The 27597-nt window shown below is 46.5% G+C and overlaps 3 protein-coding genes across 3 annotated transcripts; 2 read left to right on the top strand and 1 right to left on the bottom strand.

Moving 5' to 3' along the window:
* Positions 1–1236: 1236 nt before the first annotated feature.
* PtA15_14A473 (uncharacterized protein) lies at positions 1237–2972 on the top strand (the record flags this gene model as incomplete). Its single annotated transcript, XM_053163193.1, has 5 exons — positions 1237–1603; positions 1699–1765; positions 1839–2086; positions 2178–2598; positions 2678–2972. The coding sequence occupies 5 exons, from the start codon at positions 1237–1239 to the stop codon at positions 2970–2972; spliced, it is 1398 nt and encodes a 465-aa protein (XP_053027144.1).
* Positions 2973–9188: 6216 nt separating this feature from the next.
* PtA15_14A472 (uncharacterized protein) lies at positions 9189–9518 on the top strand (the record flags this gene model as incomplete). Its single annotated transcript, XM_053163192.1, has 2 exons — positions 9189–9364; positions 9428–9518. The coding sequence occupies 2 exons, from the start codon at positions 9189–9191 to the stop codon at positions 9516–9518; spliced, it is 267 nt and encodes an 88-aa protein (XP_053027143.1).
* An 8011-nt stretch (positions 9519–17529) lies between these two features.
* On the bottom strand, positions 17530–18612 carry PtA15_14A471 (uncharacterized protein; the record flags this gene model as incomplete). Its single annotated transcript, XM_053163191.1, has 4 exons — positions 17530–17621; positions 17745–17855; positions 17919–18459; positions 18544–18612. 4 exons carry the CDS (start codon positions 18610–18612, stop codon positions 17530–17532), a joined length of 813 nt encoding a protein of 270 aa, XP_053027142.1.
* Between the last annotated feature and the right edge of the window lie 8985 nt (positions 18613–27597).

Raw genomic sequence — 27597 nt, 5'->3', positions numbered from 1 at the left:
GCCTTACGTGAACCCCCCTAATACTATTATGTGGCCAACAGACACACGCCTCCTGTTGGATGGGAGACAGTTGTATGCACATGTGGTGTTATCTGATCTGGGAGGCAGCTTTGATGATCAGCTGAATGCTCCCCAACTGGACGCTGAGCAAGGCCTGATTCAGAAACAAAACCTGGCATCAGTTTGATTACGGCTGATTAACAAGACTAGACATGATGAAATACATAGATGCAAGCCAAGTTTGAGCACCAACTTGATTGAAGATATTTCTAGCAAATGGGATGTTGTGGGTTGATCTTGGTGATTTGATTGATGAGTGGGGACAGTGCCAAAGCAAGCTGAATGCTCTGATGGGTTCATGAACCATATATATGACTGCTGGATTGGCTTGACACTTCTTGCTCTGTTCGCTCTCCTCTGGTGATCCTGAACTGGTCTTGGCTGTGGAACTGATGACTGAGGTGTACATTTTTATGTGTCTGTGTTGTCTAATTGGGACTTGGATATCCGACTGATGTTTTCCTGGGCTTTCTTGACGATTGGTAGAAAGGGAACAGGTTGACTGGGTGAATGATTGTTCTGTGGAGGAAGATGCAAGCAGATATACATGGTGATGGGACAATCTATGTATTCATGTATGTAAATATGTACAAATGACTCTCGAAAGATGTTGTACATATTTGTTCTGTCAGGATCTAGTTTCTTCTGAATATCCAAGCCAATATTATGTAGGATTAATGCGTGTATTGTATGTGAGTGCTGTGTTGATGGTGATTGTGATGAGTCAGCGGAGCAAGCTGTCTGCTGGGTTTGAACCCTAACCCGAATACATAGCTTATCGTGATGATTCTGGTGGCGAGAGTGTGGTTGTGTTAGGTTGAGGTGGGCTCTCGGCTGATGTGCTCGGCGGGGTGATGTTCATCCAGGATTCCAGCTGGAGGGGAATGTGTCGGAGTGGAGGGGCAAGTCATCTCTGAGCAGTGAGTGAGCCCGGGCTGGTCTGTCGCAGCCGGCTCGGTGGAGTGAGTGTACAGGCAAGCCTGAGCCTGACAGTCGATACAACCTGTCCAAGGAAGTGTACGCTGTACTACACCCTCGAGCATGTCTCGCCTGCCAGCCTGAAATAGCCACCCTCTAGTCTCCCTCTCTCCCAATATTCCCCCCCACCCCCCCCCACCCCCAGCCCAGCCCCAGCCCCCAACCCTGCACATAAAAATAATACAACTTCATTCATTCATGGATCTCCTCCAGCTGCTCGTCTGTCTCTCCCTCGCTCTCGCCGCCCATGTCCACGCCGCCGGGCCTGCGCTCGGCGAACTCGACCAGATCTACTTCGGCGTCTGGGTCGACCCCGACCTCGGCTTCCAGGACACCCCCACGCTCTTCAACAGCCGGCTCCAGCGGAATGCCTCCGTCTTCCACATCGCCCAGCGCATGCCCCTGCTGCCCTACAACTACACCACCGGCGTCGGGGGGCCCGCGCCCGAGTATCTCATCGAAAACACCGCCACCGACGCCGCCGTCTTCCTCACCGTCTACCCCGCCGCACTCAACACGATCTCCGACGCCGACTACACCATCCTCGGAACTCAACTACTGGCCTGTCAGTATCTATCTATATACACACACACACACACACACACACATAACACATACTCTCACTCATCTTTGCTGACCCAATCCGATCTGCACATTCAGACACCAAGGACTTTAACCGAACAGTCTTCCTGAGATGGGCACCCGAAATGCAGGGTCGATGGAACGAGTAAATCCCTTCCCCTCCATACCCTCCCCCCCCCCCCCCACACAAACCCTTCGCTTACTTCTGCTTCCTTCAGATATGGGCAGCAGCCGGTGGCCTTCGTCCAGGCATGGCAGGCGATGTACAAGGCCGTCAAGGCGATCGCCCCGGAGACGATCGTCGTCTGGGCACCCAACTTGGGGCACGACTACCCCTACGGCCAGACCGCCAACATCGACCCCACCGACATGGCCGTCCTCGACACCAACCAGAACGGCAGGCTGGACAAGGGCGACGACCCGTACACGCCCTACTACCCCGGCGACGACTACGTCGATTGGATCGGCATCTCCGTCTGTCAGTCCCATCTCCCTCTCTCTCTCTCTCTCAGCCCGTCGTAACACACACACACACTGACAGACACTACTACCACCAGATTTCAAACAATTCTCACGGAACATCAATGCTGCCCAACCGGCCGGATTCTGTGCGGACATCCTGACGGGGATCGAGACCCAGACACGGGCGAACACGGGCTTCGACTGGTACAACCAGTTCTGTGCCTCGAAGCCGACGAAGGCCTGTCTGATTGCCGAGTCCGGCGCGGCCTACCACCCGGACGTGCCCGGCGGGGCGAGCGAGCTGGCCATCAAGCAGGCCTGGTGGCAGGACTGCATCACCAACACCACCTTCCTCCAGGCTTACCCCCGCATCAAGCTCCACATGCACTTCGAGTTCCAGAAGGTCGAGGCGGATATCGGGCCGCCCGATGTCCGTGACTACCGACTCACGAACACCACCGAGATCCTGACGGCCTTCCAGACCGACCTGAACACCGTCCAGAACAACTATCTCTGGTAAGCGTCCCCCCCCCCTCTCTGTCTTTCCCGAAAAGATCTGGCTCCTGATCCGGTATATATGTGTCTGTGTATGTAGGGCCCAATACCGCCCGATCACCCGGCCGATCCAAGTCAACGGTCCCGGCGTCTCTGCGCCGGCCACCTCGAGCTTCTCCGTGCCCACCCTGGTCCTCCAGACGGCCCGGAACCCGCACGTGTCCGGGCTGCCCACGCTCTTCGGTGTCAAGCGCCACAGCGGCGTCGACAAGCGCCGCACCGCCCTCGCCAGGGCCCTCTGCGTCGTCGCCGCCTCCAGCCTCGTCCTCGTCTCCGGCTGGCTCGGCCACTCGCGCAAAAACGCCATCCGCCGGAGACGCCCCGTCCCTCAATGATGTGCCCCCCCCCCCCCCCCCCCTCCCCCTTACGAACCCCCCTTTTTGTCTCACGACGGACATCCACACGACGCTTGATTCCCCGCCTCTCTTGGCCTTTTCTTACCACCTCACGCTAGACCTCGTGACCTTACTTTCTGCGCCCTCTCTCCCGTTCGATTCTTCCCACCCGGCCTCCTTATATCCTCACACCACCAAAAACCAATCCTCCCCCAAAAGTAATTACCAAAAAACAGAAAAAAAATCGGTAGCTTGGGTTATTTATTTCATGCTTAGAGGTCTCCTTCTCCACGACCACCACCATCATTACCCTGGGCTTATTTTCTCTCTCTCTCTCTCCATCTCTCTCTCTCTGTGTGTGTGTCTGTTACTTTCTTGATACAAGCGCCCGATCACACAGATGATGCGGGGCAAGATATCTTGAAAACTGAAAACACACTCTCCATTCGATGTGCTTCGGGCTTTGGTCTTCTGGGGTTCCATATGTATAATGATCATGTTTTTTTTTTGATAACTCTCTTGTCCCAGAGGAGGTCTTCCTGGGACGCCTTCTGGAGCCATGTCCTGGAGCGGTGTGTGTCTGCGCCACCCTTGGACGCCAAGTGGCGGGCGGGCCGGACTCTGGGGACACTCGTCCTCCTCGGCCCGCCCAGACACTATGAGGCCCATGATCTCCTGCAATCTGGAACGCATCGGAGGACTTGCTGCCGGCTAAAAATCCGCCGACATTGGCCACTTAGTCCTCAATGGGGAAGCGGCGGCTAGCGAGGCGGCAATCCGCCGGCACTGGCCTGGCTTCAGAGAGCCCTTCACTCCTCTCTACGGACCACACAATCCTCCCGCTGCGCTTCGGTGCATGCCACCCCGAACTTAGCTCAAGTCCCTCGCTGCTGCGGGCGTCTGGTCTTGCGAAGCAAGCCTCCGATAGCCCTCGGCAGGTGGGACTTGCGCGCTATCACCCCCTTTCGCAGAGCCTGGAAACTCCATTTGGCTGGGTGGTTTTCTCAAACCATCGCAGTTTCTTGCATTCATAACATTAAACCTTGATTATTCGCTTGGCGTAGAGCCTTGCTTCTTGCCTCTCATCTGATACAATCTTAGTTATTTTACACAACTCCTTCAAATAGAAATAAATTTTCAAAGTTGTCCAAACCTTGGAATTTACTGAAGTCAAGCAACAGAAGAGATCCGTGCTCAATGACATATACATGTATTTTTTTTTTTGACTTACAGTCAAGCCTCTGAGCCCTCGATCGACGCACAGACCCGCCATCAAGATCGTATAACCCTCTGGATGACCGGTAAAGACCGGTCATTGAGAGAGATATATACAATGCCTTGGATGACCGGTTCTGTACCGGTCATCGAAGGGATATGTACCACCTCTTGATGACCGGTCTGTGCCGGTCATCAAGGGGACTTGACACTCTCAATGGCCAGTACAGACCGGCCATCAAGAGTATACAACCCTCTCGATGACCGGTCTGTACCGGTCATCGAGGGGACTTGACACTCCTGATGACCGGTATCGACCGGTCATCGGGAGGACTCGACCCTCTCAATGACCGGTACTGTGCCATTCTTCAAGAGGGCTTTATCCTCTCGATGACCAGAACATACCGGTCATTGAGAGTGTCAAGTCCCCTCAATGACCGGCCGATCCCGGTCGATCCCGGTCATCTTGGTGATGATTGGTTATGTTGATGGTGTACTTGTATGAGCCAACGTTCACTACTGAGCACGGTCCTCAAAATAGCTTCATGTGAAACAAGCTGTGTATTACTTTGAGGGTCCGTGCTCTTGTGTTGTGATGAATCTCTGCCATTCTGGCTTACAGAGTCAGTAGCACTCTTGAACATATTTTGTATTGTATAATTTTTCAGGATTGCCATGAGTGCGTACATAGAGAAAAAAAAATACAAGCCTCAGCGCTTGCATGTTGGGCTGATCTGGAGCAAAAAAAAATACAAGTTCTTGCGGAATGACGGAGATACACAAGGAAAAGTGAAAAGAGGGGTGAAAATCCCATTCTCCGTGCGCCAGGATGGGGAGGTACGGTATAAGGGCCTGTACCATACGAAATCTGTTTTTCCCGCGCAAGGAAAACAGTTTTCTTTTTTTTCAATATTCAGTTTATCAAGAGGTAAAAACAGCCTCCCATAATCGTGTACCACAACTGCAGGCTTCCTGCACTTCTCTCCTGGCCCAAACTGTGTATGTACATACATAAATACATAACACATGGGTCCGGGGGGGATGGAAGGTCCTCAACACTAGACCAATACATTCATTGTGTATTGGTCCAAGATGAGATCCCTTCAGACCAATACAATGTATCAATCTGAGGGGAACACTCCCCTTCTTCCTCTTGGACCAATTGTATATCGGGCAGAGAGGAAGAAGGGGAGGATTCCTCTCGGACCGATCCAATAGAGCGGCCCAAGAGGAAGGGGGAGAGAGCTACTCAATACATAGTATTGGTGGCAGACCCCTCTCTCTTCCTCTCCAACCAATGTAGTTGTATTGGTTGGAGAGGAAGGAGAGAATTCCTCTCAGACTGATAATATCAGTCTGGGAGGATAGACGGACCGAGTTGTTGGCTTGGTCCAAGGTGATCATGGGTTGGTCCGAGGTGAGAGATGGACCGATACATATGTTGCATTGGTCCGAGATGAGAGAGAGACCAATACACATGTTGCATTGGCCAAGAGAGGCCCCGGTGTCTTGGTTGGAGGGGGCTCAGCAGAAGGAAAACACACATGAGAAACAGGGTCAGACCTGTTTCTGGAAATTGATTGTTTTGAGAGAAAAACAAGTTCTGATTTCCCCCAGAAACAGGTGCTGTGGTACACGTTTTCGAGGGGAAACTGTTTTCCATGAGGAAAGTCATTTTCCGGCCGAAAAACAGCTTTTTGAGCCGCTATGGTACACCACCACTCAAATTTGAGCTTGGGTTGACGTGGGCCCAACGGCGCGGTTGGCGAAAGGTTGGCCCAGGTGGGCGCCAACCTGCCCACCCAGACTTTGACCGCGGGATTGGATTGTGTCAAAGATTGGTTGGGCCCCCCTTGACCCGACCCATCCAGCACCGCGGGTGAGGCAACTCAGCCACCACTGGGTCGGATGGGTCAGCCGTGGCTAACCCAGCCAACCCATCCCGGCTCTGATCAGCGTTCCCACGGGGGGAGCTGGTTGGGCATGACAAGAGCCCAAACAGCTTCACTCAGCGGGTGGGCCAAGCCGATCATGGCTGGCGCTGAGTAGCGCACCAATGTTGCACTCTGGTTGAGCCCGCATCAGGCCAACCAAAAAATGTTTTTTTTTTTTTTTTTTTAAAAAAAGATATTTTCTGAGCCTCTTTCCATGTTTGGAAAAAGGCTACATAAGTGAGAAATTACACAAAAAAAAAAAAAAGGATGAGTCTTGTCCAAATCTGCAGACTTTGTCTGACAAAACTTAGAAACATGGTCTCTATGACACAATAAACTACGGTATCACCATAGAAATTTGTGGTGTCCCACACCACCAGCAAACAGCTGACGTAAACTGGATTTTGTTGCGCTGACAAAATCCAAACTCAATTTCAAACTTGCGCCCCGGGTGTGTCGTCACCTGCCATTCTCAGTGGCAGGTGCAAGAGAGCACGACTCCCTTGATATCAAGGGGACATACACAGCTAGCTCCCTTGATGGCCCGTCTGTACCGGCCATTGCAAGGAACACCCTACACCCTCTCAATGGCCGGTCAGTACCGGCCAGCAAGAGTAAAGCACCATTTATACTCTTGATGGCCGCTACTGACTGGCCATCAAGAGGTGATACACATACCCCTTGATGGCCTGTCAGTACACCGGCCATTGAGACAAAAACACCAAACTCTTGATGGCCCGTACTGGCCGGTCATCAAGAGCAAAACTCTCTGGGTGATGTGTATACACATCACCCTTGATGACCAGTCAGTACCAGCCATTGAGAGGAACATAATACACTCTTGATGGCCTGGACTGATTGGCCATTGAGAGGACATACACACCCCACTCAATGGCCCGTCAGTACCGGCCATCAAGAGGAATATACTACACTCTTGATGGCCTGCGCTGACTGGCCATCAAGAGTGAAGCGCTTTGCTGTCAATGACCAGTTGGGTCACTGTGCAAGATGCGCATGTCCTCTTGATGGCCGATCAGTCCAGGCCATGGAGAGTGTATTATGTTCCTCTTGATGGCTGGTACTGACTGGTCATCAAGGGTGATGTGTATACACATCACCCAGAGAGTTTTGCTCTTGATGACCGGCCAGTACGGGCCATCAAGAGTTTGGTGTTTTTGTCTCAATGGCCGGTGTACTGACAGGCCATCGAGGGGTATGTGTATCACCTCTTGATGGCCGGTCAGTAGCGGCCATCAAGAGTATAAATGGTGCTTTACTCTTGCTGGCTGGTACTGACCGGCCATCAAGAGGGTGTAGGGTGTTCCTCTTGATGGCCGGTACAGACGGGCCATCAAGAGGGTGTAGGGTGTTCCTCTTGATGGCCGGTACAGACGGGCCATCAAGGGAGCTAGGTGTGTATGTCCCCTTGATGGCCGGTGTTGTGCTCTCTTGCACCTGCCACTGAGAACGGCAGGTGACAAAATCCACAACAGGTGACGACACACCCGGGGCGCGAGTTTGAAATTAAGTTTGGATTTTGTCAGCGCAACAAAATCCGGTTTACGTCAGCTTTTTGCTGGCGGTGCGAGTTGGCAAGGCTGATAGTGTGCCTCCCTCCTCGAGGTGCAGTTGCGGTCCGGGTTCCATCCCAGTAGCAAGTCATACTTCCTGAACCGCTCACCGGACCCCGACCGCGGGGCCCCACGGCAAGCCACCGTTGGCAGTTCTCCAACCGCGGGCTATGCACGTGGGGCCCACGTGAGGGGTTGTGCCGACCGCGGGTCCCGTGACCTCCCGCTCAGAGGCACGCCCAAAGTTTAGGGCGGGGTCGCGGGGGTTGCCTCCACATCGGACCCCACGTTGAGCCCAAGCTTAACCAAGCCTCTCTGGAGGAGAGCCCCGCAGGGTCTCTGTCTCACAGAGAGGCTTGCCCCCAAGCGGCGAATTCTGGCGTGAGAGCTGACAGACCGTAGTCCTGGCCAGCACCCAAATTCCACTAAATCAATGCCTGCACATTTTTCACGCAACATACGGGGTCATGAGTAGCACGGCCTTGTAGCCTGGCTGCTTGCGCAGCCAGCCATCCATCCATCATCTATCCATCCCCCCAGAGCAGTGCTAGACATCCTTTCAAAAAACACAATGAGCTGTTTTCCAAAAGTCAAACTCTTGTTTTTTTTACTCCTGTACACTCCACTATCCAATAAACTTGCTGCATCCTACCTGTACTGTGACAAAAACGTAGTACAGAAGCCACCATAACTGTACACTTTGGCATGTGTATTTAGCTCTTATGTACTTGCCTCGCATGTACAAAGGTACGGACAATCCAAGAATCTTGGTAAGATGAAGTTACAAGCTTTGTAACTTCAAGACCGTTTGAGTTAATGACATGTGATCTATGTTGGATTGAAGGCGAGATGCAGGCCTTCAATCTGGCACCAGGGCGGCCTGATTGGCCCGCAGGAGGCAAATTTAGTGTGGTGTTGAAGTTTGACACCAGCCAAATGGTTGGAGGTGGTCCTCAGCGCTCACGCCAAATTTCCCCGCTTACTCCCCCTTCGGAGGCTCGCGCGAGGGGCGCCAGCCTGCCAACTCAGAAGGGAGGACTGACCAAGTTCGCGTTGAGCCGCGGTCGGGCGCGCTCCGTGGTGTACAGGCCCTAAAATGAGTCCCTCCTGCCGAGGGCTGTCGGAGGCTTGCTTCGCGAGTCACACGCCCGCAGCAGCGAGGGACTTTGTTAAGTTCGATGCCACCCAAGCGTCTCCACTCCGTTTTGGGAAGACCTTGGTTGAGTTTTGTACAGCTGTAATACTCAGCCAGGTCAAGCCTCGCCAGCAAGATTACATATGCTGTATGTATGCTCGGGGCGTCGCTATCAGGTCTGAAGGCAACACATATATAAAGCGGCAATCCTTCACCGCACCGTCCTCCTTAAAGCCACACATCAGCACCCTACTCATAAACCGACTCGAGAGTAGATCCTCAAGCCTTATCCTGACTTCCCATCCACACATATTCATCCGACTCGCTCCAGCGCGTACAATCTAGTGGCAACGATTTTACCATGCAGTTCCTAACATTAACCGTGCTCACATTTCTCGCGGCTGCCCTTGGACCGATCCAAGTCTCCTGTGCATGTGACGATGGCTATCCGGTCAGCTGGTGCTTGACGTATCGAGAGGAGCCGGGAGGCCCGCAGCCTTTGGCCAAGGATTGCAAGCGTACGCTCGATGTCTCTAAGTTCATCTTCAGGATATTTATTTGTATATTTGGCCGAACCTTTTGGCTGCTTGCTTCTGACAGTCCACGGGGTGCCTCGTTCCGGACGGTGCAACAAACCGGCCGACCCATGGGAGCTAGAGCGGCTCTGCTGCGACTGGAGTATTCAACCTGATCCCAAAGTTAGCAGTGTTGTATCCACCTCTAGGATAAATCAAGCGCTGATTATCTTCTCGGGCAATCTCAATCTCAATTCCATTTTTGCGTGATTGATATCCATAGGACGGATCTATAGATTGTGGCAGAGCCACGGCCGACGGAGAATGTAGGGTTGATAATGGCCATTGAAGCAGGGCTGGTCACAGAAATATGGCACTAGGCTGCAAAGAACGAATGGGAGATGAATTGATGTAAAGCCCCAACAAGCACCCCCAAAAGGAGGGGCCCATGGACCGCGCGGAGCTCTCTCCGCGAGGCTTTGAGCTTCTGCAAGTCCCTCCTCCCTCCTACTCCCCCGAAGGAAAGACTTGCCAAATAATTTAAGTAGAAAGCAAATACATGTGTCCAAAATGTACCTCCAGGATCCAGGATGCAAACATCACCTCCGAAGTTCTGGGTGTAAACAGGTCGGGTTAGGGCTAGAAAACAGTGCCCGAACCCGCCCCGACCTTTCCCGGAGGGGCTTTCTTAAAGCTTGGATGATTTCTCAGATTTTCTGTTTGTTTTGACCTTGGGTAATGCCACGTTTTTCATATTCCTTCAAAGGACCCTGGAAACCCCCAATGAATGGGTGGCATGAAAATGCATACTGCCAGAGGGCAGTGGCTGGTAGGGTAAAGACTCCGGTTCTGAATATGAACTTTGTTTTTCTCTAACCCAACTCCTAGACCACCTACTGGAGGATGTTGGCTCTGTGTGTGTGTGTGTGGGGAGGGGGGGGTTGGCCTTGGGCCTTATCTGACATCTGTCAAGATGCAGCATATGGAGGGAAGCCCCCTATAAAAGGGTGGCATGTGATATCTTGAATTTGGCCAAAATTACATGGGGGCACAGAGGAGTGGCTTTTTCTGGCTGATTCATGCATTTTCATGTTGCCCATTTACTTGGGGTTTCCTGCAGAGGGATATGAAAGATATGTGATTTCCCTTGGTCAAAATACACAGGAAATCTGAGAAATAATCCAAGCTTTAAGAAAGCCCCTCTGGGAAATGTGAGCACTGGAAATCTTTCTGGCCAATCATCTTTTGGTTTCTTTTTGGTAGCGGACTCGGAACAAAGCAGTCTAGGGACAGACTGCAAATACAGCAGTTCCAAGAAAGCTTGCGCTTCTGGACCTGTGATTTTGCCCCCCAAACTCGACTTCAGCCATCTGTATTGCCTCCTGTATGGCCGTTGCCATACAGGAACATGCATTTGGTGCAAAAGCTATCTTTGTGATAGCTAGCTTTTAGCTTTGGAGAGTGGCACCGTTGGACTCCTCATCAAATTTCAAGTCCAGTGGTCCTCTGCTCCCCTGCGCCCGTGGGGCATGACCGGGCACCAGGCTGCCCAGTCAGGCCCCTCAGCCCTGTATAACCCAGGCTGTCTAGAATACAGGGGGGATGTGGCTGAAGTTGAAGTTGAGTTTGGGGGGCAGAATCACAGGTCCGGAAACGCAAGCTTTCTCGGAACTGCTGTGAGGGGGGAGATATAGTGTTCAGACTGGTACATGCAGTGGAACACCTGATTTGGTGCAGGACTAGCAGACCTGCACTCCAGATGTTTCAGGATTGGGATCTCAATCTCCACCAAGATATTCAAGGTTCGGAATCCACCTCCACTGATTCAGGTTCAGTTTCATTACACTCTTTTTGTTGGCTTCTCTGGTTACAATTCCCTTTTTCTCTCTAACTTCACTCATTGTTTCCCACGGGTTCTGTGTACTATTCCTTCCCTGCAGTCAAGGCCATGCAGTCTTGTTCACAGGTACAGATTGACCATTTGTGTGGCTGCAGTTCACTCTTCTTGGCCTTTGAGACTGTACAGTCTTTATTGCCACAACGGTTCCTTCCCAGCCATCAAGAGCGTGCAGTCTTGATGGATAGGGTTTCTTGAATTTCAAGATGACAGCGGAGGAACCATCTTGGCCATGAATACTGTTGTGAGCCTGTGTCTCTATAGTGAAAGCAGGACACAAGAATTTCGTGTGTTCTCCTTATTATATTTCAGGATAAGAAATGTAACAAGAATACAAGAGAGAGAGAGAGAGAAAGAAACAAAAATCTGAGAGAAAATATTATGAGTTTGAATGATAACTGGTGGGTAATAACTTCCACTGGCAATACTACTCCTCAAGGGATTGCTGCCAAGCTGTGCTAGAGGACTATGTAGTTGATATTCAAGGTTCTTTAAATGGAAACCTACATGGTTTTTTTTTCTTACAAAGACCACAGAAAAAGAAGGATGAGATGTCTGAGAGATCCTTTGGATATGAGGTCAAGATATATGAAGACCTGTGATCAGAAGAAGAGCAAAATAAAACACTCAAGAGAAAGAGAGGTGTACCTCTGAGATAATCAAGGTTCAGTTAAAAAGGGTACTAAATGTCAATATCCTTGGTGCCTGTGATGGAAGGTGTACCGGGAGTATAGTGGCCTTTGGTTGATGATCCTGGGGTGTCTCTGGGTGTGGTTCTGGCTGTCTGAAGTCTGTGTATCCTCCAGCTTCATGGGGGATCCTGAATTCAGAAATTTTCACAGTTTGCTTACATAATTACATATGTGAAAATGGTTGGTGTGCTCTGTATTGCCTGCGCAGCGGGGGCGCGTGCACATTTAGAAACACCAAACTCTATGAAGGAGTTGAGCTATTGAAAAGTGAATAGTGTGGACTAGGGCTAAAATTTTATAAGAAAACAGATTCCGAAGTCAAAACAAGGTCAAACCAAAGTAAAAAGATATAAGAGAGTTTAGGAAGAAATAATGGTATGGGTAGACTTTAGGTCAGCTGCACTGACTCTCAGGCTGACAACTGTACTAGACTGTACTCTTGATCCCTTAGATAATTCCTCCACAGCTATATTGACACTCAAGATGCCCCAGCCATTGAGATGGCCAGGAAGATTTTTTTGTGAAGTCTCAAAGGTCATCTGCCCATCAAGAATGTATAGCATCCATAGTCAAGATGTTCTGGCCATCAAGAATGTGCAATCTTGATGGCTGGAGGGCAGGCATCAACATGCACACCTTAGCAAGTTTGTGTAGCCTGGTAACCCCACCTGCACCCGCCTTAATTACTGCTAGTAACCACCAAGTGGTGCCAGTTGTGGTACTAGGCACCAAATTTGGCTGAAAACACAGGGAGGTACCTGTAAACCCCCACCCCTTGTGGATTTTTACAAGTCCTGTCACCCGCTAATTACATCAGACCAGACTTGCCTCAAGTAGTTATACTCAACTCTTCACCCTCCTTCCTAGTCTGGCAGAGACCTTCCTTCTCTCTGTTATAGGTAAGATATTCTTTCCTTTTTGCCTTTCTCCTCTCTGTTCTAGTTGTACTTACAGAGAGAGCTTCCCTCTCTCTGGTCCAAAGCCCCCCCCCCCCCCAATGTTGGAAACAAAAAAACTTCACAGCCCTTGTACCCCTCCCCGTTTTCCTTCAACGACAATCAGTGAAGGACTTGACAGAGTCCTTAAAGTACCCAGCTGTTTTCTCACCCTTGCATGAGGTTGCTTGTGCCCTGCCAGCACAGAAAGGTAGTAATTTGAAGTTGTGATTTTTGTGTGGATTACTGTTGGGGAACACTTGACTCAAGGAACTCAATTGGACCTTGGCTCCCTTGGATCCCAATCTTTGACTGGATCACTTGCTGCTTTTTCCTACTTTCCAAACAGGTTTAACAAAACTCTCCTGATTCCTTCAAACATCCCAATTTCACCAAGCAAAATAAAACCCATTACCCTCTTCATGCTATCATTCAATTTCAGATCAAAACCAGTTTTTGGTCTAAAAATGAACTAAAGTTGGATTTCTAAAATTGTTTCAACCCATTTCACATTTTTTATGCTTGAAGACAGTTAAATTTTTTTGGATGTTTTGACAGTTATTTGGGAAATAGGCCCAACTGTGGATTAAGATAATTGATCATAGATGAGGTTGAAGCCACTAGGCATGTATTCAATCTGCTCATCACATGGTTTACAATACTTCAACCACAAGGAGTAATAACTCCAGAATGAGGATTTCTCTGGCCATCTTAGCAATGGCTTGAAACCAACCCTGTACAAGTAATTTACATGGTTTTTGTACCTGCTATCTATGATTCTAATCTTCTTGTACAATTCTTTGAATTCTGGATATAAAAGTTTCAATCCACTTTTGAAATTGTTTTTAATGGATGTTTTATTGATTGAGTTTTCCTTCAGAATTTCAATTTGATGAGGGTTTAATTGTGGAAATAAATCTACAATATGCATTGAAAAATAAATCTTGAATGTTTTCAAAAGAAGTCTGTAGTAGTATTTTGGGATCCTATCATCTATGTCTATTTCTGTCATGATACCTGGGCATATGTGTGTTTCAATTATCTCCAAAAATTCACAAATATCTCTTGATAAATTTGCATAATACTTATAAATATTTCCTGGATTGTTTGTTTGCATCAAAAGTTGCAAAAGATTTTGGACATCAATTTTGATTACACTGCTGGTTGGGGAAGGTATACCATCATTTGATATGTTCACGTTTTTAAATTTTTTCATATCTTTTAAACGAGTTGTGTATGTTCCACTTCTGAAATGATCATAAAAATTTCTCCATGCTGGTGAATTGACTTCTCTTTCAATGGTTGTAAAACGCTTTTCTGTTTGTAAGAAGTTTTGAATGACCAAGTGCAACTTTATCCTCATATGATCTCCATGTTCAAGTGCTGAATTTATTTATTTATTTATTTGTATTTCAATTCATTTTTCCCCCCAAAAAAATTGATTGGTATTTTGTCAAGTTTCAAATGAGTTCTGGGAAGAAATTATCATAATTGAATGTAATCAGAGGGAATTACATACCATCAAGAAATTTTAACCCCAAAGTTACAAGAAATGGTTCAGTAATATATATCTCATCAATGCTTTCATAAACAAGAGAGCCCATGTTTATTGAATACAAGCCCCTTGAATGCAGACTTGCCCTTCTTAGAAACATATCATTTTCACAGATTTCTTGCAGATCTTTCTCCTGAACAAATTTATTCTTCCACAACATTTCAATTGTTTCAAACAGATAAGACAGATATCCTGATCTTTTGCAAGCTTCTTCCTCAGATATATAAACTTTGTTAGGATTATACTCCACAATTTTATCCCTGATTGCATATAGAGTTCTAACACATTTTCTTCTCACTTCATCCTTCAGTTGAAAAATTTGGGTCTGGTCTGTGTGAAGTGATGAAATCTGCATCAAAATCTCATCATCATCTCCTTATTTTAATGTATTCAATTTAAATTCCATAGATTTCCTCATGAAAAAATATCCACCCTGCTCACCTAATTCATCATGCTTCAAATCTTGCAAAAGTGATATTTCCTCCATGGTATGTTGGATAAACAACATCTCATCAGTTTCTAATTTTCTGTGAGTTCCCAAAAATGTACTTTCATGAACAATTTTTGCCCAATTCTTTAGTCTTTCTATATAATTGGAGAGTTGATCTTTTATAAAATTTAAAATAACACATTAGAATCCAAAAATGAAAATCAAATAAAATGGACTAACTCTTGTCTTCTTCAAGCTCTGAAAGTTTCAAAGAAATCCTCAGGATCAACAATAATTTGGTTCATATCAGTAGATATCTCATTAGTCAAAAAGCCTACTGACCTTTGAGGGAAACCAGCTTGGTGGCTGGAGATTCCAGTTGGTGTTGTCTACCAGTCACCAATCCTTTTGGTGCCTGCTTGTAATTAGCAGGCTCCATATTTGGGTATATCTTGGGGGGATTATTTTGAGCTTCTGACACTGTTAATGACTGCGCTCTGCCATTGCCAGAAGTCTCTGGCTTACCACTACATATCAGTGCTTTTGAAACTGAATTTGGTTGGTTTGACAGATGATGGATCAAGAATAAGTAGAAATCAGCATCCAAAAAGGCAAGGGTAAGGCGCAGATAATTTTCTAGTATTTAAAAGATGATCATATACCAGTATCACTGCATCCAGTATTACTTGCCTCTTTATAGACAGTGTTAAACAATGCACCAATTACCCTGTCAGAGGTAGTCCAGAGCAAGCACAAACCCACAAGCATGAATTGTGAATGCATTCTGAATCCACAAGTGAAATAAAAATATGAGATAAGTAGTTATTTCTTGGAATGGATGTTGGCTTTTGAAGGTGGGGATTTCAATTCTATAATGGCTAAAAACAAAAAATAAGACATGTAGGTATGCATCTTCAATGTGAAACGTTTATCATATACATTTCTTGTATTGAATTTGTTTCAGCATTGGTCATGGGCAATATGCCTCTTGGTGAAACTTGGGTGAACTGGGGGTGTTACATGTTTTCACCCTGCGCCAAAAATTATAGCGCACCCAAGTTGGAGGGTGCTGTAGGACACAGAGGAGTGTGGCAGCAGCAAACCTCCAACTTAGCTAATTTCCTCCTTGGGGGAGCAAAGCGACCTCCAAACAAGGGACTTACGTGCTATGTCAACCCCGCAGCAGTAGAGAATTAGGCATTTTGGTGGGGAATTTTTTAAAACCAATCTCCCACATGAGTTTCTGAACCTTTTTTTCTCTAATTTACATTTCTGGGATGGCTTAAGCTGTCCCCTTCTTTCTCCTATTTTTTCTCATCTTCAACTCCTCTGGTTGAGCTGCAATCATAGTTGTAACATTATCTATTTCAGATTCTGTACAGTGCAAAATGTGGAATGCACAATGAAGTGGACACTTGTCAGTCACAAAAAAGGACTTCATGGGGCACCCAAGGCCCCAAAAAATTTGTAAAATATGTACAAAGGAACTCTATGATGTTGTGCACATTTTGCTCCCCCAAAAATTTATTACCTGATGACAAATGGCGCGTCCAGAAAGGATTGAAAAACATAATTTTTCTAATTCTCTACTGCCACCAACGCTGAAACAAATACAATACATGGAGTGTATCTGGTAAACATTTTTCATTGAAGATGGAGACCTACATGTCCTATTTTTTGTTTTCAGCCATCATATACATAATAATGGCTAAAACAAAAAAAGGACATGTAGGTCTGCATCTTCAATGAAAAACGTTTACCAGATACACTCCATGTATTGTATTTGTTTCAGTGTTGCTGCCACGGGGCCAACATAGCACACCCCTCCTTTGGAGGGTCCCTGCGGGACGGCGTGCCCCCTCCAATAGAGGGACTTGGTTAAGTTAGAGCAAACCTCATCACAAGATACAGCAGCAGGCCAAACTTATTCATTCCCCCCTCCTGAGTTGGCAGGCAGACACCTCTTGCATGAAGCGCAAGCCTCCAAAGGAGGCACCACGGAGCAAAGATTACCAAGTGAAACCGGGTACCCGCCGCGTGTCCGGGTACCCGCCGTGTTTTTCGTGATATTCAGACACCCGCACCCGTACACGGCACCCGCGGTACTTTTTGCGGGACCCCGGTCATCGAGGAGGTTGTTTCCTCTCGATGAACGGAGTCTGTCCCGGTCATCGAGAGGGTTGATTCCTCCCGATGACCAGGATCTGTCCCGGTCATCGAGAGGGCTGAATTCTTCTTGATGACCGGGGTCTGTCTCGGTCATCGGGAGGGTTTATTCCTCCCGAAAAAAAGAGTCCCCCCCCCCCCGAATGGGCTATGTGTTTGTGGCCACTCATTCCGTATTGGAGATGCTCTCAAGGCCTGCTCCATAAAATGTTCCAGTAATTGTTGTTCCTGAATTGCACAGGAAACGTGTATAAATCTAGAACAGTCTTGGAACGTGCCCGATGCAAGGCCAGGCTTACAGTTACATCTTCGATTAGGCTTGGGCAGACTGACGGCCTTGATGGAATGTGTGTTCAGTTTTAGGTAGAGGGGGGATGATAGTATTGAAACACAAGGTTGCCTTTCTATGAGTATCTAGACATAAGATTTGTATCGTAGATGGGGGTGAACAGAGGAAAAAACAAACTAAAAAGATCAGAGAGCGGTAGATCCTGGGGAAAGGCGTGAAATTCTTATTTCTGAATCAATGTCGGTTTGATGGCTGACCATCCCATGGCACCTGCCGCCATCAGGGAAGAAGCAATGAACATTTTTTGGAGCCCGGCTACTCAAATCAATAGAAGCAGACGCCAAAGAAGATGCATCCACAGGAATGGCCGCAAGGCAAAAATAGGTCCATGATCAGTTATTCGCCAGTAAAACTTAAGGTTTTCGAAGTGGGGCGCACCTGTGCAGCGAAACAAAGCACCGGTTAATGCTCCGGCGATCACCGAGTTCCATTGGTCGTGTTGGCCTCGCTGCCGATCAAGTGTGCAGTTGAAAGCATTGTACATGACAGCTGGAAGATGCAAAGTTGAAATGAGTGGATTGTCTCTATTTTACCTAGGCCAAGGATTCTCACCAAGGATTCCGCAGGTATTTCCGGTAAAACTGCCCCTTCGGGTAATACCATTCAAGATTGCGTTCAATCTCAGCCGCCAGCTGATCGAGCCTAATGAGCTTGAGTGAGTTGCTGATGCAGCGCCTACAGAGGCACCGGAAGCTGCTGTGCTCATTCCTGCGGCAGACCCTGTGGATGATAGACCGGAGGCGGGCTTGGGAGGAGTGGAGAAGGTAGGCATCGATTTGGCGACCCTACCAGCAGCGATGGCCTTACTGCGCCCCCAACCTTCCTTGAATCCCCAGAGGCCACCGAATGCTAAGCCGCCCACATAGACCGTTCCAGTCCCGTAGCATAGTTCATCGCTCCATCCTCGATTCGGTAGGACCGATTGGCTTCCGGCGATCGTCGACAGTTTCGAATCTTCCAGCGACAGATAGTCTAACCCGGCATTCACGTTTGATAAGGGATGGAGACTTGAGGGTTGGGCGTACGCCGATAGAATAGGGTCCAAGATAGGCAGATTAAGCACACTGTCAGGGGGATGACTTGACTTTGATGCCTAAAAACCATAAGCAAACAAAAACCTGTTCAGCAACCAGCGATATGTTAGGATGACTATCCGAAATCCCCTCCCCCAACTTACTTTGCTATGTGTGTCGAGATGGTCTGGTGACGCTTGTTGATTAACGGAGGACGAGGATGGGCTGGACATGACGGCTGTTGCTGCGGTTATGTTCTTCAGAAACTACGGGTTTTGAGTCGTTCTGCAGTCTGAGTGATGCTTTTCTTCGTGCGTAGAGTAGAGGGTTGGGTTTCGTGAACTTGAGGGGGTGTTTTATGTCCAAGTTGACCGTTGATGTGGTTCTTGAGTCGGCGAGCCCTGTGAACGGCGATCGGACGATTTTGGGATAGGTGACACTGATTGGACCCGAGTCATATTGCATATGCATCGGGGAGCGATCCAGGCCGTCCCGCAGGGACCCTCTTCGGTAAGTTATGTAAATATGTAGGCTTTTTCAGCAGTCCATGTAGGCTTTTTCAGCAGTCCATGTAGGCTTTTTCAGCAGTCCGCACTTCCAAGTCAGGTTTTTCAGTCATTATGATCAAGTACGAAAAGCAGGAAAAGACGGCAAAGCGGGTGCCGGCAAACGCTTCGACTGTCGCCGCTTTCTCCGGCGAAGAAGTTGCTTCAGGAACATGATTCAAGGTATGGATCAATCCTTCACTCTTCTGCTGTTTATTTACACTGTGCCGGTGCACATATGTCGGACCTTTGACCGTTAAAATTGTAACTCCCACCATCAAGTATGTAATACATAACTGTCTTTTTTGATACATAAAAGGATCCGTTAAAGCATCGCCCTCAGCATGATGCGTGACGGGCGCCGGCCATGGCACTATCCCATGCCTCTTTTAGCCGGAAGGAGAAAATTCGTATGATCATCTGGGCTGCTTGTGCCCTGCCGACCACCCCATCCATAGCCACCGGGATTCAAGAAATAATTTTCGATACTCGATATGACCAACGGCGAAGCTAAACACGACTCCGAAGGATCTTGTTCAACAGCAGGCCCCCCTGCAAAGGCCAGCAAGACTGCGCTGGAAAGGAATGCTGTACGAAAATTGGACTTTTTGTGAGTCTAGCGATGAATAACCCATTGGCACCCGGGAATGAACTCCTTGCACGCATCGAGGAAGTTGTATCCTGACTTATTTATTGAGTGCAGACTCATGCCCATTCTGGGCCTTTACTTTTTCCTGAGTTTCTTGGATCGAGCGAACCTTGGTATGACATGCTCGACCTCTCCGATATTTATCCAGATTGGTTTAGCTGATTTGAAACTTATCCAATTCTTAAAAACAGGAAACGTGCGGATTGTTGGTGAGCAATTATACGCGTGTTAATTTCACAGAATTGTGATCTCCATTTGGGTAGCTCACTGTGATGGACCTACTCTCCTCAACCGAAATATCAGGACTTCAAACAGACCTTCGCATGACTGACTATGACTACTCGATGGCGTTAACCATGACTTTTATGTAAAAACATGATTTCCATTCATTGATTTGGGTCGCACACCTTGGAAAGCTAATGCTTTTTTTCTTCTTGTGGATGGCACGAAGACCTTACATAGTTGAGATATTTTCTAGATTCTAGAGAAATTTTCAGTGAATAGTTTCGTGACTGGGTTGAATTTATTGCAGCTTGTAGACCTTCCTTCAAATTTATTGGTCCGTCTTCCAGATCTAGGATATCCATATTTCAGACCAACTAAATCTCGTATGGTTTCAGCTATTCACTCCTACCTCTCTCTCTTGTTCTTCTGAGTGGTTCAACAGATCCGTAGGATTGGTGCCGGAATACACATACCTCTAATGGTTACAATTTGGGGGCTCGTAACTTGTTTGCAAGGCTTGGTCACCAGGTGTGTATTTTGTTTTAAATCGAAATCATCAGCTAAATCGAAATCATCAGCTTTCTTGCCGGCTTCATTCTGATGAATACCTGTTGGACCAGCTACCATGGACTTCTTGTATCTAGGTCAGTCAACAGCGGATTAATGTTGGAGCATGAAATGTACCTTAGAAGTGCACCCGCTCTCGAGGGTATAAAGCAATAGGTCGTAGTAGCGAGGGAGATTTAATAAATTGATATTTGCTACCAATCAATCTCGTCATTCAGATTCTTTCTAGGCTTGGTCGAAGGTGAGTGCTTGACCAAGCAAACATTCCGGTAGATTTGAAACCTGCTAATCTCTTCATGCTTTGAAAGGTGGGCTGTATCCAGGCACTGTACTCTATCTATCAACGTTCTACACAAGGTCCGTAAGCCACTGAGCAACTCACCATGCAGTTTTTTTTTTTTTTGCTGACTCTACATATATAAATTTGAAACCAGGACCGAGCTCCAACTTCGCATCGCGTTGTTCTGGGGTACAATTTGCATGGCTGGAGTAGCGTCGGGATTACTGACATATGCGATAATCAATCTGGATGGTCACTGGGGACACCCTGGTTGGGGTTGGGTTTTTCTGGTATGTCTTCATACACTCTGCCTTGCACTCGCGAACAACCCAGACGCGCTCAATATCAGCAAGCCATAACAGTCATACTCTTCACTTCAACTTTTGGTCATTGGTCCTGGAATAGATCGAGGGTTTCGTCACATCATGTTTCGGAATATTGGGCTTCTTTATACTGCCATCCAGCATTCATCAACTTAAATTCAATTTTTTGACAGATGAGGAAAAAAGGTGAATATAGGACAATGGGATCATATCCCAATTCAACCGAAAATTTCTGATTTTGTTCAACTCTGTCAGCTTTCTTGTCTCGAGATCACAGAAAACCTGTGCCCCCAGTCTTTCTTCTTCTGCTTTCGCCACCAAATACCCAGCGATTCGCCAAGTCTGGGAAGCTTTCAAAAGCCCCCACGTTATCATGGTGAATGTAGCTCAATTTGCTTGCGCGTCTAATATCTACAGTTTAGCTTATTTCACACCTACAGGTGAGTAGAAACCTTTCTCGAAAATCTAACCACGGAATTTGTTTAGATTCATTGAGAGTTTCTTTCGGAAAATCATTTGCATTCTGAAGTTGTCCATACAGTCAGTTCCGCCTCAATATCAACTTAGCCGCCGTTGTGCTCATTAGCTGACTTGAAGAATTTGTGTAACAGTTTGGGTATTCTCCCACCGATACTCAGCTGTTCACAGGTATTCAGAATCTTCGAATTATTAACGATGTCAACTTGACAGATTCTTCAGCTGATTATTCCCGAGGACAATCTAAACCGCAGTCCCACCGTTTGCTCTAGGTTTCATTTTCCTCTTGGGATTGTCATATTGGTCAGATCGGCACCAAGCTAGGGGCCTGATGAGTAGCTTGAGTGCGGTACTTTCGATAATTGGCTTTGCGATCTTCTATGCTTCAGGCGATCAGAAAGTGCGGTATGGTTCCCTGTTCTTCTCGATCCCAGGTGCATATGGCGTGTCGCCATGCTTGACAGCTTGGACGGCAGATAATAGCGCACCCCACGAGCGCAAAGCCACCGCACTCGCCCTTGGTACCATGATTGGGAATTCAGGAGGTTTATTCAGTGTTTGGGTCAGTTTTGATCATTCTTTTCATCGCGCAAAACGTCAGTTCATACCTCTGACTAGACAAGTTTCTTTTTGGCGGCGCTTAGATTTTTACCTTAGGTCACAAGCCGAGGTACCACCTCCCGACTGCAATAAACTTGGCTTTGTAAGTTAGATAGGTCAATGAACTCCTGCAAGCAACTAATTAGAAAACATTCATGAAAAACAGCTAATGGTGGTTTCTAATCTTGGGTATAATACAAATGCAGTGGGGTGATGATTATAGTGTGCTCTATTTTGAACACAGTGTGGTTAGGTCATGCACAGAGGAATAAAGTCATCAAAAGACACAAAATCCTCAAAAAATACACCCTTTGTCAGGCCGGCGGAGACCTCGTTGCTGGCAAAAAGCCAAATTTCCACTCCCCCGAACAGGAGATGTTATTTGAAGAGGCTTGGGACCATCTGGGCGATCAACACCCAGATTTCAAATATGTTTATTGACTTGCTTACATGCACTGTCTTGGACTCTTGGTTTTAAAATTTCTCAGTTCTTGCTCGTCAGCCGCACTATGCTGATGTCTTGTCAAATCAATCTTGATGTACTGTACGTCATAAGAATTCTAGCAAACCACTGATGTGTTTGATCCATCTTTGCAGTTGTCATAGTCATGGCATGATTAAAAAATCAACTTCCACTGTTTCTTTAGCTGTAAATCAACTTGAGCAAGGAACAAAGCTAAAACAATCCGACAAATTCATTGAAGTTCAAAGTTTGTAGTCTCAGAGATTAGTATGATGGTTGTGTTGTGATTTTTTCCCCTCAAGATCATTTGCTGTGCCTTGAAATTTCCCTTGCTTCCCAACCTTCATCTATGGTGTTCAAAATTGCATGTGCAATTGTTTACATAAGAGTATAAAGCAAATCTTGGTTGGGAACATGTCAAAGTGCATAAACTTAAGCTGACATCTCCCAGCCAAAATCACTAAGGCTGTGACCCGGGGTTTGGGTTGGGGCATGAGTGATCAGCCCACACCCTGAACCCCGTATGCCCCGAGGTATGCGCCAATTCCCGGGGCATGACTTTTTCTCCAAAACGGGTTTGGCCCGGCCTGGCCCGGTGATCCGGAGACCTTGGAGGAACCCTCCAACCACCCAATAGATGAATCTGAAGGCCAGCAAAGCCTCCTCCTTCCTTGTTTAGGCAAGTTCACCGGCCGTCTTGGATTGACAAGTGTGTTTTTTGCCTTCTCCACTGATTTGTAGGCAACCAACCTTGATTTTATCCCTGCTAAGTTACCAACAAAACATGCAAATGACACATGTTCATTCCTGCATGAACACTGACCTGGTAGATCAGACCTCTACCGGGAAGCACGAGCAAACCAGTCTGCCTGGTGAAATACGCCACAGGACCAGTATTTGAGATTTGGGCCTGTCACAATTAAACCTGGGAGAGCTTCAATGTGCCCTGAGGACACTACAGGCCACCACCGGTCCCAAGGATGTCCTCACAAGCATACTGAGGAGTCAGGACCCATCTGCACCAAGAGCATCCCAAGGATGCATTATCCAGCTCAAAAAACCTCATCATCAGGATACATTTTGGAAAGTTCTCCTAAGGATGATTTTGAACACCAATCCCCAGGACACCCTTCACCAAGGTGTCCCAAGGATTACTTTCAGAAAATTTTGAATCCATTTGGATGGTGTATGCCTTAACATGCACACTCCACATGAATGTCAATAGGTGAGTTGGTAAGCTGGGATTACCCATCTTGCTGCCAACGCAGTGGGTACCACCAACCACCCCATTCAGGTTTGCTGACTGAACTCAGTTCTACAACATGCAATTGCCTGCCGCCAGGTGTGCAGTTGTTGAAACTGTAGTTGGGGGGGGGGGGGGGGTATGGAGGGCATTTGTGCCCTGAGAAATATGATAGAGTTTGTGGGTTTGACACTTGCTGGTTCTGCTCTTTTTTTTTGGTGGTCTGAGTGGGCAGAAAATTATCCTGAGGATAACTTTTTAGCATCCAGAAGATAACCAGAGGACATTGACTATGCAGACCTTGGGGATGCTTTTTGCCGCACCACAGGAGGTGCATCCAAATGAAATTGTCACATGCATCCTTGGGAGGAATGATTCAGCCCGTGGTGTACATACACACACCCAGAACAACACCAGTACCAATCCATCTGATTAATACATGCCTTATGGTGGGTTCAGAATCAAACAACTTCTAAAGTCAATCAATTTTCAACCAACTTTTCTAAAATAGAACACCAGAACCTAGCCCAGGGTTTAAAACTCAGGATCCAACCTTTGGGGCGATTGGGTGGTGGGTTGATAAGTCGAGTTTGATTCCATTGGACGAGAATTGAATTGGTATTGGAGCAAGCAGCTGGATCTAATACAGGTTTACACCTATTTACACGTTGTTTGCATAGATTAAGGGAGGACAGATCTATCAAGGCATCTGTTGGTCAAAAGATCTTTGAAATTTTAGTCTGTGAAGGGAGTGTATATCCTATGGGAAGTCTTTTAATGAGGAATAGATTGAAAAAGAAATCAGGATACAAAAACCAGCTATGAAATCAATTCAAGTGCAAATTTTCTTTTCAACTGCTAAAAACTACACTGCAGTCATTCACATTTATGGTGCTCAAAGTTGAAATTTATGCATGCATGCATAAAACTTTGTTTGCAGGATACTGCATATGTAATCTTTGGTTTCCCAGCCAAAATTGTTTGTTTCTTTCACCTGCAGTGGGCCAAGTGTTTGGAAATGCACACGCGGCACACTGCACAAAGAGTTTTTTGCAGTGCACAAAGTAAGTCCGTATATTTATGGTGTTCAAAGTTGATCTATGCATGCATCAATCATAAATTCATAGAAACCTTATTGCAGGGGAGCGCACAAGTTTGATTATGTAATCCCACTGAAAAAATCCCCTGAACTTATGATTTGTGCATGCATAAATCAACTTTGAACACCATAATTCCAACCTCAAACACCGCAATTTATGGTGTTCAAAATTGCATAAGATGTTTTTAGATAAAAGCAAATTCTTTTTGGCTGGGAGATTTCATCATAAGCTTATGCATGTTGACATCTTCCCAGTCAAAATTTGCTTTTTAAATTGTACTCCTATGTAAACACTTGCATATGCAATTTTGAACACCATAAATGTACTAAAGTTCTGAACCTGACTTCCCCATGCACATTCAAATTTCAGAGATACAGGCCTAAGATTATCAAAAAGATGTTTTATTCAGGAACAAGGGCATAGCCCCCAATTTTGGGGTTCCAGGGGGTGTGAACGTCAGAGCAGTTTGACAATCACCGGTTGTGAAAGGAAAAAGGGGAATGGGAAACCAAAATCATTGGCAAGCAGACTCAGATTGATACAGAGAGATCAGGGGATGAGTCCAACTCTGTTCAATGAAGTTATGGATTGAACAGAGGCGGTTAATACAAAAAGAGCATCAACACTGGTGTTTCATGCATACCAACACCGGCTTTACTTGCATGACAGATAACTGTGCAGCTTTTTTTGGCCCCCAGAGGCTATTTCTTTATTTATATGTAGATGAGATCTCATGTGGGGTCAATAGAAATTGATGTAAATATGTACTGATATTCCTGTACAGACTGGATGACTTCCCGTTGCCTAAAAGGCTTGATTTAGAGGATTCCACTAAACCAAAAAGTTTTTTTCACCAGCCAGTAAGGTTTAGCCTGTCTCCAGATCAAGCATTTCAGCCAATGGGGATTCGTACACTACAGCTTCAATCAAATGCTTCTCCTCTTCAATCAAATATTTAATTTGCAGGTCAACCAGGGCAGGATTCTGGATGTTTTGGGCCCAAATTCAATGGGTATTCTGGAATGCCATTTCTGAAGTTTGAAGGCACATTTCTTTAACCTTTTGCACTTGACTGAAACCTCACAGAAATAAAAAATGATGGTGATTCATTTGTGGATATATTCTGAGAAAGTCTAGATTTTTGCAAGGAAATCTAGCTTGTGGGCCTCCAGATCACTTCTGGGAGCAACACTGCAATAAGTACAATACATGTAGTGCATATGGTAAATGTTTTTCATTGAAGATGCATAACTAAATTTCAAATCTTTTGTTTGTAGCCGTTATCATACAGATAGCAACTAAAAACAAAAAATTGGACATGGAGGTATGCATCTTCAATGAAACATGTTTACCATATACACTCCATTTATTGTATTTTTTGCAGCATTGCTGGGTGCCACCCATTTTCACATTTCCAGACTTTGAACCTTGAACACACTTGATGGTCAATCACATGTATTGAAATCCTGTGCGCTTCATACTAATTATGATAAGTGGGCGGGTTTGGGATGTCTGTGGGCCATCCTGGCTTGACCCGCTTCAATTCTGGACAGGACAGGCCAGGTCAAAACACACCAATCTTGTTTCTGGGCCACAACCATGTCCGCAATGAGGCAGACACAGGCGGTTCAGGTGGACTTTCAGAGGATTATGCCTCCCTGCCCTGTATTGAACCCAGTATAGCTATAGCCATTTTGGTATGAAATTTTAACTTCTAAAATTTTGTGGAGTCAGGGCAATTGAGGGAGGTTTTTCTCTTGATGATCAGCCAGTCTGGGCCATCAAGAGTTTTTGTCTTGATGGCTGATGTACTGACAGGCCATTGATTGGTGTGTGTATCACCTCTCAATGGCCGGTCAGTAACAGCCATCAAGAGTTTAAGTATGATTCACCCTTGTTGGCTGGTGCTGACCAGCCATCAAGAGTTTACATGTGTAGTGCTCTTGATGGTGTACAGACAGGCCATCAAGGGTGTATGTCTTCTTGATGGCGGGTTAGCACTGAACATTGAGGTGTTGTACTTTTCTCTTGCACTTGCAAGGATGGCAGGTGACAAAAATCCCACCAGGTTACAATTGGGCTGGTGTGCAAGTGTGAAATTCCCTTTCTGTTATCACCAGGGGAGATATGTTCCCACTCCCCAGGGAGTGCCTTACCATAACTTTTTTTCCATAACTGTGCTGGAGGTCTTTGGTAAAGAAATATTGAATAGGTATGAACAAGACTGGAAGTCAGCTTGAAATCAGTTGGAAATCATCCTGAAATAAACCATAACTTGCCAAGGAATAATCCAGAACTCATGTGGAATTCATCCAGAACTCATCCAAAATAAAGGCCTTTCTTGGCTCCATGACCAGTGTGTCCTTTTCATGGGGATGTGAAAGGCGAAGTATGTCATATTGTCCCCCTCATGTACTCGCGTACATTAGGGGGACAATTGGTGTCTCAACACAAATTTTTTACTTTTCATGTGGCTGTTAAAGGCCCATCCTGTGATATTTCCACCTCAATGTACACAGGTACATTAGGGTGACTATTAGCAAAGTGCAAAAAAGTTCACTTGCATGTGCACATGTGGATTTTGAAAAGCAAAAAAAAAAAAAAATCACACAATCATTTTTGTGAAGAGGCCAGGATATGTGGCCAAACTGGGGTGGCACTGCAATCCAACCTTGACTTACCTCAGACTTTCACCCCAATACAATAGTTTATCACCATTTTTTAGCCAAATTCAAATTAATTACAG

This window comes from Puccinia triticina, chromosome 14A, assembly GCF_026914185.1.
Source record: "Puccinia triticina chromosome 14A, complete sequence".
Lineage (NCBI taxonomy): Eukaryota > Fungi > Basidiomycota > Pucciniomycetes > Pucciniales > Pucciniaceae > Puccinia > Puccinia triticina.
This window is presented reverse-complemented; position numbering and strand designations above follow the sequence as displayed.